Source organism: Moschus berezovskii, chromosome 25 (assembly GCF_049115385.1).
Source record: "Moschus berezovskii isolate FMDL1 chromosome 25, NW_MosBer_1.0, whole genome shotgun sequence".
NCBI lineage: Eukaryota > Metazoa > Chordata > Mammalia > Artiodactyla > Moschidae > Moschus > Moschus berezovskii.
The window spans coordinates 7,825,248-7,836,438 of record NC_142484.1 but is presented as its reverse complement, the minus strand read 5'-3'; the positions used below and the strand labels follow the sequence as shown (position 1 = coordinate 7,836,438).

The 11,191-nt window shown below is 51.0% G+C and overlaps 1 protein-coding gene across 2 annotated transcripts; it reads left to right on the top strand.

Moving 5' to 3' along the window:
* Positions 1–3,429: 3,429 nt before the first annotated feature.
* On the top strand, positions 3,430–10,765 carry ARL2 (ARF like GTPase 2). 2 transcript variants are annotated; one of them, XM_055415587.2, is made up of 5 exons: positions 3,430–3,578; positions 7,537–7,647; positions 7,743–7,905; positions 9,350–9,430; positions 10,284–10,765. In XM_055415587.2, exons 1-5 carry the CDS (start codon positions 3,514–3,516, stop codon positions 10,416–10,418), a joined length of 555 nt encoding a protein of 184 aa, XP_055271562.1. In that variant the 5' UTR covers positions 3,430–3,513; the 3' UTR covers positions 10,419–10,765. The 2 variants fall into 2 exon arrangements, with proteins under 2 accessions (XP_055271562.1, XP_088688332.1); XM_088832206.1 differs by lacking the exon at positions 3,430–3,578 and adding an exon at positions 5,934–6,370 and having other exon boundaries at positions 7,428–7,647.
* Positions 10,766–11,191: the final 426 nt, after the last annotated feature.

Below are 11,191 nucleotides of genomic sequence, written 5' to 3'. Positions count from 1 at the left end.
TTTATCCCTGTGTCGGGAAGATTCCCTGGAGGAGGGCATGGCAACCCACTCCAGTATTCTTGCCTGGAGAATCCCATGGACAAAGGAGCCTAGCAGGCTACAGTCCACGGGGACACAAAGAGTTGGATATGATTGAAGTGATTTACCATGCATGCAGGCCCCTAACAGGTTTTTAAAAGACCCTCCACTCCCACTCCCCAACCCCTGACTTCTAGCTACTAGCAATTACTATTCAAAAGTTCAATACAGTTACCCCCTGGTCTCCTAATGTTTCACTAAGCTATGAGGTTTTTTTTCAAACAGGTGTCCACTGAAATTCTACTCTAGCCCCAGGGGAGCTACAACAACAGCTTGGACAGGACAGGGCTATAAAGCCTGACATTTATACAAGGATTTCAACTACTATAGCGAGACAAACCTAGACAGCAGACTAAAAAGCAGATACATCATTTTGCTGGCAAAGGTCTGTACAGTCAGAGCTATGGTTTTTCCAGTAGTCATGTCTGGATGTGAGAGTTGGACCATAAAGAAGGCTGAGCACTGAAGAAATGATGCTTCTGAACTGTGGTGTGGAGAAGAATCTTGAGAATCCCTTGGACTGCAAGGAGATCAAACCAGTCAATCCTAAAGGAAATCAGTCCTGAATATTCATTGGAAGGATTGTTGTTGAAGGTGACACTCCAATCCTTTGGCCACCTGATGCAAAGAGCTGACTCTTTGGAAAAGACCCTGATGCTGGGAAAGTTTGAAGGCAAAAGGAGAAGGGGGTGGAAGAGTATGAGATGGTTAAATAGCATCACTGACTCAGTGGACATCAATCTGAGCAAACTCTGGGAGACAGTCGGGGACAGAGGAGTCTGGCATGCTCTAGTCCACGGGGTCACAAAGAGTCACGACTTACTGCCTTAATAACAACAACAACAGTAGTAGTGAAATAAAACCACCCAGAAGTGCTTACAGTAATAATTTTATGTTTCCCTCAAACCTACTCCAGAGGTAACAGTTGAGTTGCAGCAATTTTCCAACTTCTGTGACTATGACCTTGTGAATACATGTATTCTGATATGAATCAGAATCTGATATAAATATCAGAAACAAACGTGCTAACAAATACCACTCACCGTCTCTTGAAGGGCACAGGCAGTAATATTTTCTTTATTTATGTATCTGGCTGTGCCAGGTCTTGCTCGCAGCACACGGGATCTTCAATTTTTTGTTGCAGCAGGTGGGATCTCTGACCAGGGATCAAACCCATCCACCCTGCATAGGGAGCAAGGAGACTTAGCCACTGGACCACCAGGGAGATCCCAGAAACATTTTCTGTTTTGTTCATTCTATTTAATTTTTGCTAATGCTACCTGGCTGAGCTATATGAAACTGGTATCTGTGTGGTCCAAACGGTCAAATATGGGCAATTTCATATGGTCCAACTTATTTGTGACACTAAAGTAATTCTACAATCTACTTAATGGGCTACTTAGTATCCCATAGTTTGAAAACAACATTGTTTAGGGGTGACTGTCATTTAAAAAGTTAAAATGGGCCTGAAATTCATTTTTTTTCACTTAATATGGCATGCACATCTTTCCATACAGGTATTAGGTTGGCTAAAGTGGTCATTCGGGTTTTTGTAACATCTTATGAAAAAACCTGAACAAACTTTTTGGCCAACACCTTTCTCAAAGGCTTACTAGAAACCACCACACATGATTACCCCAACTTAGGTAACTGATGTCAATTGAAGACTCTTAGATTTTTTCCAATTTCTTGCTGTTCCAAACCATGCCAAAGTGAATGTCCTTGTCATAAATGTTCATGTGCTGGTGCTAGAATTTCTGTAGCGTAGACTCAGGGAGGCAGGATGGAAACACACTGTGATCTTGGCTGTATTTCAAAGCCTTTGAAGAAAAATTACTGTCACTTTTTTCCCTTGGGGGTGCTTGGTGGAGAGCAAGTGGTGCTGACCAAGGGGGCCCCACCAGGCACCCCTTTCTGTCCAGTCCTCATCTCTCTATAACCTTCTTCTGCAAGATGGGAAGTCCCAGCTCACTCCAGACCTCTCCCTCTGTAGACAAACACCATGGAGGAACCCAGAAAAACAACGCTCTGTACTGCCCACCAGACCTAGTTTAAAACTGCTGCCCAAGTTCCTTAAACTCTGGGGACTCCACTATCACATCTACAAAAAGGAAATAAATCTCTTAGGGTTGTAGGAAGATAAAGCAGGAAATGTGGATGCTTTATAAAACGCCACAGAAATTAGCCATTCTTTTCAGCTAGTGCTGCTCTGTTCTTTCCCAATCACTAGACACAGCTTCTTCTACTGCCTACTCACATTGGGAAGGGCTCAGAACAAAGACACTAAGGCTCACCCTTCATTTTTTATTTTTTGACCTCCTGGCACAGCAGGAGGGATCTTAGTTTTCCCATTAGGGATTGAACCCGCACCCCCTGCAATGAAAGCAAGAAGTCTTGACCACTGGATCGCTAGGGAAGTCCAAGGCTCACCTTTCTTTTTTTTGGGGGGTGGGCACCGAGTGGCATGCTGGATCTTAGTTGCCCGACCAGGAATAGAACCCCTGCCCCCTGCAGGGGAAGCAGGGAGTCTTAACCACTGTACTGCCAGTGAAATCCCAAGCTCATCCTTCTGAGTTTACAATCTGCGGAGTCCCTGGCCTCGGCTTCCTCACTTATTCTGGACTTGAGCACTAACGTAAAGAACCAAACTCTTGGACAAAGTCATTTATTAAACTACAAATACTTATTGAGCGCCTACTACATGTCAGTTATGCTAAGCACATGTGAGAGTCAATTTTCTTATTGGCAAAATGAAAAACGGTGCTTCTCAATAAAGAAACAATGGGCATCTTGGGCGGAACAATTCTTTGTGCAAGTCTGTCCAATGACCTCTAGACGACAGGGGTTCTACCTTGTAATTGGAACAACCCACTGACAGCCCTACACATTTCCTCAGGGGCATTTCCACCCTGGATGAGGAATCCCCAGCCTACCCTCTACGATTAATTTCGGAAGCCAGGGAAAGCGGGGAAGCCCTAACACTGGCAGATTTAGGATGACGCCTTTCAAGGCCCAAGACAGCAGGATCTGGATCCTGTTTCCGCGGAACAAAGCCCTACGGTGGCCCAGGGTGACGTCAACGGCTCTCGGTTCTAACTTCTACTCCCTTTGCAGCTAAGACACAGCACCGGAACTTCAGGTTTCCGTTCCAGTAGTGCCTGGGGTCCTGGAAGCGCGGTACTCTGGTCACCCAGGAATTGGGGATGCGAAGAGTTAACGCGAGTTGCCACACAGAAGCGCCCCCCAGCGGCAGGCTAGAAGGATTGTGCATCCCAGCGCCTCGCGGAGCCTTCGCGGTCACGTGGGAGCGAGGGCGGGACCAATCGAGGAGCCAACCAATAGGCTGTGCTGTCCGTGGGCGTGACAGCCAATAGGAGCAGGGAAAGGGGTCCCGGGGATACGAAGAAACGGCGGCCGGGAGGGGGCTACCGGGACATGGGGCTTCTGACGATACTGAAGAAGATGAAGCAGAAAGAGCGGGAGCTGCGACTGCTTATGCTGTATCCTTCCTGACGCCGGAGCCGTAGCCGCGAGGGTAGCGGGGCGGGGCGGGGGCCCCCCGCCGGGCGGGCAGTGTCAGGCGCCCCCTACCGGGCGCTGCCTGTGCGGCCGGCCGACCTGTACCAACTGCCCATTGTGCGTCACGCTCGTGGGCCCTACCATCGCTTCTGGCGGGGGTGAGCCGGGAGGAGGCCGTACCACCCGCTCGACGCGGTGGGGGGGGCTTCGTTTCCGAGGTGTGGGCGTCACGGCGCGGCGGCTGACCAGGTGTCCCATTGTAGGGGCAGGCGGGGCTGGTGACTCGAACGTTACCCCCCGTCGGCCCGAGCGTGGGGCCGCCGTCCTCCCCCGCCCTGGGCGCAGCCTCCCTTAGTTGAAGGGTACCAGGCCTCGGCCCCGCCCTCAGGGCCGGCCTCTCGGGGGCGTGCGGGCCCCGCCCTACTCTCCCAGGAGAGGGCGGAGGAGGAGAGGCGCCGGCTGCGGGTCGCCAGGTTCCTGTGGGTCCGACTGTCCATCTCTTTGCTGTCTCACGGCCAGTCGGCGTCCCCGCGGGTGACGGCTTGTAGACCCTCGGGCCTTGCCGACTTTCTGAGTCTCGCTCGCAGGCATGCACATCCCAGGCTGGGTCGGGGTGGGGGGGCAAGCTGAGATCCAAGAGCTAGGCCGGCCTCACCCCCAGCAGAGAGGAGACATTTATGTGCACAAATAACTTAGTAATATTTACATCATGTCTGTTTTTAAGAATTCTGAGACAGGCACAGAGAATTCACTCATCCAGTAAACGTTTATTGAGCGCCTGTCATGTGCTAAGTTCTGCCCTGGGCGGCTAGGGAAAACAGCAAAACAAACAAAAATCCTACCTTCGGACATTTTGTGTGATACTGAGGGAAGAAGATGTTAACATTAAGTTAATAAGTAAAATAGCACTTACGGAGAATAATCCTGCATAAACACGGTGGTCAAAGAAGACCATACTGAGAAAGTGACAGTTGAATCTAGACAGGTGAAGGATGAATTATGTAGAAATCTGGGGGAAAGTGTTTAAGCAAAGGGAACAGCAGGTGTAAAGGTCTCCGATGAGGAAGCCGACTGGTGTGTTCAAAGGGCTGTCAAGGAGGGAAGTGTGACCTGAGGGAGCGAGAACACTGGAAGGCTAGGTCAGATGGAAGAGGTATTTCAGGTGGGGCCTTTAGTTCTGAACTTTTCCTCTGTTTATTTATTTTTGTGGATTTTTTTTTAATGACCGTTTTTAAAGTCTTTATTGAACGTGTTACAATATTGCTTCTGTTTTATGTTGTTTGTTTTTTGGCTCTAAGTCCTGTGGGGTCATAGCTGCCCAACCAGGGATTGAACCCACAGCCCCTGAATTGGAAGGTGAAGTCTTAACGGCTAGACCACCAGGGAAGTCCCATATTTTTGTTATTTTTTTTCAATTAATTTTTTTGCATTTTAACTTAATTTTATTTTGCATTAAAATTTTAATTTAAAAAAATTAATTTAATTTTTATTTTGCAGTTGATTTTTGGGCTTCCCAGGTAGTGCAAGTGGTAAAGAATCTGCCTGGCAATGCAGGAGATGAAAGGGACAGGTGTTTGGTCCCTGGGTGGGAAGATCCCCTGGAGTAGGAAATGGCAACCCCTTCCAGTATCTTTGCCTGGGAAATCCTATGGACTGAGGAACCTGGCGGGCTACAGTTCACAGAGTTGCAAAGAGTCAGAAGTGACTAAGCACACATATGTACTTTGTTAATTTACAATATTGTGTTAGGTTTAGGTGTATAGCAGAGTGTTTTGGTTATATAGATATATATATGCATTCTTTTCCATCCATTTTTTGATATGGTTGGATGTCATCACTGACTGGATGGACATGAGTTTGAGTAAGCTCCAGGAGTTGGTGATGGACAGGGAAGCCTGGTGTGCTGCAGTCCATGGGGTCACAAAGAGTCGGACACGACTGAGCGACTGAACTAATTCTTTTTCAGGTTCTTTTCCCATATAGGTTATTACAGAATATTGAGTAGAGTTCCCCGTACTATACAGTAAGGGATGTTTCCTTTAATGAGAAGTGCAGAGAGGAAGTGAGAGCTGAGACTCGTTAGGCCACTGCAGTAACACAGGTAAGGTAGGATGGTAGTTTGGATCAGGATGGAAGCAGTGATGGACATTGATTTAAATCTTGATAGTAAGACCAGCAGCAACTGATGCTGGATTGGCTATGAGTGTTAGAAGAAGAATTGTGTCAAGCGTGGCTCCTAGCGATAGGATGAATGAGGAGCCACTTGCTGACAGGTATTATATAAGGGGATGGGGAACACATTCAGGGGGAAGATGAGAGCTAAGATTGGGACTGTAAGATGCTGCTGAGACATCCTAGAAATATCACCTGGGCAACTGGATATAGAGACCAATGTCCAGGGGAGCAGCCGGGTGGGACGTATGAATTTGGGAGTCATCAGCATAAAGATGGTATTTGAAGCCATGATCCTGGATGAGACCACTGAGGGAGTGTTAGTGGACAGGGAAGAGAACCTAGGGGCTGAGCTCAGATCAAAAGACCGGGGCGATGAGGAAGGCTGACCAGGGAAATCAGGAGGAGAGCCAGGCAAGGCCGTGTCCCAGAGTGGAGGAGGGGGCTGGCCAGGAGCAGGAGGAAGAGGGCCGAGCACTACCCTATCAGTGGAGAGCAAGGCGTCTCCAAGGACTGACCCTGGGCAGAGCAGTTTCGGGGAAGCAGTGCGAGCAAAGGTCTTATGGGTTCACAGAGAGCAGGAGGACAGGAACTGGAGAGGGTGAGTATGGACAACAGCTCTGAGATTTGCTATAAAGGGAACGAAATAAAGGAAAAAGTCAGGGGGAGAGGGGTCAAGAGAGGGTGTTGTTCGCTTCTTCTTGGTGAGAGAGACATCCGCTCATCAGCTGATGAGAATGATCCAGTGGAGAAGGAAGCAGGATGATGGAGCTGGGGTGGGGGCGATGAGGAGAGCAATCAGCCACCAGTGATCAGGGACTAAGGCCGGGTCTTGGGAGAGGTCCTCTCATCCCCCTCCCCCAGTCCCAGCTGTAAGCCCCCTTGGGTGTTAGACGGAAAAAGGAGGGTGGTTTTCTCCGGCTGGTGAATTTAAACCCATTTGTTTCCACACTCAGCAGCAAAGGGTTTGGAATATTCCAGAAACAAAAGGGCAAGGGTGGCTGCCTCCAGATACTTGCTCCCTGGAATGCTCTTCTTTCCCTAGTCCTTCAGAACGCCTTCAAAAGTCTTGCAGTCTGGGCTTTAGTCCAGCCGTCTCACACTGGAGTGGAAGCTGCACAGGGCAGGGACTGTGACTCCAGGGCACCCCCAGCGCCAGAGGTATTCTGGAGTAGTGTAGACCTTAAGCATGTAGTAGGCCAATAAGTTCATCAGGTTTTTCTGTAATATCGGTGGTGAAACTGAAGGAACTTTTTGGCCAACAGTACATTTTTATTTTTTATTATTTGGCTGTGCTGGGTCTTTGTTGCTGCACAGGCTTTTCTCTCGTTGCGGTGAGTGGGGGCTACTCTCTAGCTGTGATGTGTGGGCTTCTCATGATGGTGGCTTGTCTTGTGAAGTATGAGCTCTAGGGCCCATGAGTTTCAGTAGTTGTGGCTCCTGGTCTCTAGAGCACAGGCTCAGTGGTCATGCACAGGCTTAGTTGCTTCTTGGCGTGTGGAATCTTCCCAGACCCGGGATCAAACTCGAATTTCCGGCATTGGCAGGTGAAAGCTCTACCACTGAGCAACCAGGGTAGCCTAGCCAACAGTATGTGTTGTGGGATAAATTAAGAGCATCTGGTCAGAAGGTGATATATTTTCGCATTTATTGTGTAGATCAGGCAGGTACTCAACATACTTTGATATGTGGTCAGAGAGGGGCCCTGGGATGGTGTCACCAGCCGGCCGAGCCTGGGGGCTTCTCCTTAACCCGGCGTGCCCCCAGGGGCCTGGACAATGCCGGCAAGACGACCATCCTCAAGAAGTTCAACGGCGAAGACATCGACACCATCTCCCCCACACTGGGCTTCAACATCAAGACCTTGGAGCACCGAGGGTGAGCCGGGTCCCCGAGGGCGGGCCTGCCCGGCGCAGGGCGGGGAGGGTGGGCGGGGGCCAGGCTGACCCTGCAGCCCCCACTTCCCTGTCCAGATTCAAGCTGAACATTTGGGATGTGGGCGGCCAGAAGTCCCTGCGGTCCTACTGGCGGAACTACTTTGAGAGTACCGACGGCCTCATCTGGGTGGTGGACAGCGCCGACCGCCAGCGCATGCAAGACTGCCAGCGGGAGCTCCAGAACCTGTTGGTGGAGGAGGTGGGCAGGAGGCTCCCCCAGTGTCCGGGTCCCGGCGCTCTGTGCACCTGTGTGGATGGGGGGAACACCATCCTCAGCCGATTCCCTGTGGGGTCCATGATCCCAGGGGGACACTCAGGTGGGGTCTGTTCTCTCACCCAGCCCTCTCCACCTGTCCAGCACCCTTGGGGAGGCAGAGACAACCTGTATGCAAGCCCAGGGAGGCTCACAGGGCCATGAGCGGAACACGGGTCCATGTGGACTGAGGCGTGGGTCCATGTCCCTGCAGAGTCACTGCTTCGCCGCCTTGAGCTTCAGTTTCTGCACCTTGAGTCAGGCTCTGGGGAGGGTGACTTGAGGCTGGTGTGTGAAGCTTTGGCAGGCAGTGGAGCCGGCTCAGGAGTTGGACTGTTTGTGACCTTAAGCAAAGCACTTAGTTTCTCTGAATTGCCACTGTATCTCTCAGGTGGGCATTATATTAATGATTACAGCGATCTTAAAATGTACTGCCTTGGCCAAAATGCTCTTCTTTAAATAAAATTTTAGATTTATAGAAAAGTTGCAAAGATAGTGAAAAGTTACCCATGTATCTTTCACCTGGCTTCCCTTAATGTGAACATCTTACAGAACTGCCACACATTTGTTAAAACTATTTATTAAGAAATTAATAAGTTACTGTTAACTGAACTATAGGTTTTGTTTGGATTGCACCAGTTTTTCCACTAATGTCCTTTCTCCGTTCCAGGGTTTAATCCAGGTTACTCCACTGCTTTTAGCTGAAAATCAGGACCCTTTTGAGAGTAGAAGAGAGAGTTGTTAATAATTATTTAGGGACAACAGGCCTAAACAGCAGTCGAGCAGGTCCAGTGAGATCCTGGCTGTTGAATGTTCAGCCTTGTCCTGGCACCTCAAGGCCCTTTTTAAGGGCTAGAGCCACCATCCACAGGGAGGGACTCCCGGTCACAAACACACAGAGGGAAATAACTGGAATCAGAGGCAGAGAGGGAGGCCTGTCAGGGTAGAGGGGCAGTTAGGGGACTGTATGAACTTGGAGGAGGGGAAGCTCGTTGCCCACAGCCCCTGGGATAGTTGCGTTCTGTTTGCTGTCAGGTCATCAGGTCAGAGCAATCTAGAAGCGGAGGCTTGGGGATCATCTTGTCCATCACCCCTCCCACTTATAGAAGAGGAATCTGATCTCCCGAGGAGAGAGGTGCTCACTGGGTGTGACTGTGCTGGAGCCAGGGTCTCAGCCCAGCCCACAGCTCCCTCCAGCCCTTAATGGCTGGACAGGAAGGCCATATTCACACCACCCACCCTAGTTGTGTCTTTGCAACCACCATGGGACCTTGCTCTAATCTTCCAGACTGGTCTCTGACCCCAGCTGCTCTGGGTGATTAGCGCAGGGGCCGGGCTGCCCTCTGAGCCTCCACCCCACCTCCCCTTACCCTCTGTTTCTCTTCTCCAGCGCCTGGCCGGAGCGACCCTCCTCATCTTTGCCAACAAGCAGGACCTGCCCGGAGCACTGTCTTCTAACGCCATCCGCGAGGTGAGTCCAGGCCTTGGCACAAGCTCACAGAGGAAAAGGGGCATGTGATTCTTTGTTAATTTATTTAGAAAGCATTTATTAGCCTCTACTGTGTGGCAGGACCTATTCAGGGTACTGGAGATTCAGTGATATAAGACAGAGTTGTGCTCCACAGCCTGGGGCATGGCAGACCTGCAAGTACATTATCCCCAGGGATCACAATAGCCAACAAGCAGTGGGTGCTTTCTCTGTGCTAGGTTCTTTGCATGGATTAACTTACTCAGTTCTCACAGAAACCTCCTGAGGTAGGAACCATTATCATCATTCTACAGATGGTGATGGAGGCTTAGAGAGGTTAGGTAACTCTCCCAAGGTCACACCTCCAGGAAGCAGACAAGCCAGGATTTAAACACAGGCCTCTGTGACCTCAGGTTACATCTTAACTCTTACACTGAAGCTTGAATACCAGAATGAGAAAGAGTGGGGTTAGAATCTGGGTTCTGCCACTGATGAGCTATGTGACTTTAGGCAGGCAGCTTAACCTCGCTGAGGTTTTCTCCTCAGTAAAATGGCAAATACAATCCCTGGCTTACGGGGCCACGGGGGCAAATGGATAAGAGGACATTTGTAGGGCCCATAGCACAATGTCAGGGGCCCTTGTTGCCATCTTCTTATAAGGGGTAATGCTGGCATGGCGGTGACAGAGAGCCCGGGTGCCCGGGAGGCCGGCAGATCTTCACCAGGGGCCAGGGAAGGCTTCCCAAAGCAGGCCCTTGATGGGGACTTGGATTTCCCCTGGCCAGGGGAGGGAAGGGGCTGAGGGCAGGCAGGGCCTATAGTCCCTGGGGCCCACCATCACCTTCCGCCCTCCCAGGCCCTGGAGCTGGACTCCATCCGCAGCCACCACTGGTGCATCCAGGGCTGTAGCGCCGTCACCGGGGAGAACCTGCTGCCTGGCATCGACTGGCTCCTGGATGACATCTCCAGCCGCATCTTCATGGCCGACTGAGCCGCTTCTGATGCCCCCCAACTCAGCTCACAGTCCAGGCGCCCCCCACCCCCCCCCATCAAGCACCATCCCTGGAAGGGTGGGAGTTCACCAGCCCAACTAACAGCCCCCGCCCCTCTCCATACCCTGCTGCTGCTACTGCTGCCCACTGCTGCTCTGTGGCCAGCTGGCTCCCGAGGCGGGAGGCCTGTTGCCCTGGCTGTCCCCCTGGCTCTTGACCCGGCCCACCTGCAGCTGCAGGACCAGGAGGAGAGGGCTGTGGCTGGGAGGGGGCTGCCTCTGCTGCTATCGAGGCTGTGGGCCTCACCATCTGCTCAGCTATGAGAATAAACTGTTCTCCGCTCCCATTCCTGGCTGAGTCATTTGTTGATTTTACAGCCCTGCAGACTGTCTGGAGCATGCAGCCCAGTGGGGGACAAAAAAGACATCATTTCAGTCAGAGGATTAACTGTCGCTGTCTCAAGGGAGTGGCAGAGAATTATAGAAGCACAGGACAGGGCATTGGAATTCCATTTGGAAGAGTTCAGGTGGGCTTCCCAGAGGACATGACATGACAGCTGAGAATCAAGGATGAGTAGAAGTTTTCTGGCCAGAGGAAGGTGAAGGATAGTTTGCTGGAGCAACTGCTACCCTCAGAGGTATGAATAAGGAAAAGGAAGGCACCCCGACGGCAGGGCTCTCGGAACATGGGCCGAATCCCAGCTCCCAGCTTCCCACTGCAGCCAGGAATCCGTGCGCAGTGGCCGACCTGCACGGCTGTGTGAGGCAGCACT

Bases quoted from the DNA above. Each gene is read 5' to 3' on its own strand.
- ARL2 (XM_088832206.1), top strand. From the start codon at position 6,145: ATGAGGAAGGCTGACCAGGGAAATCAGGAGGAGAGCCAGGCAAGGCCG. The intron at 6,371-7,427 runs GTGAGTATGGAC...TTTATTGTGTAG, and splicing joins GAGGACAGGAACTGGAGAGG to ATCAGGCAGGTACTCAACAT. The intron at 7,648-7,742 runs GTGAGCCGGGTC...TTCCCTGTCCAG, and splicing joins AAGACCTTGGAGCACCGAGG to ATTCAAGCTGAACATTTGGG.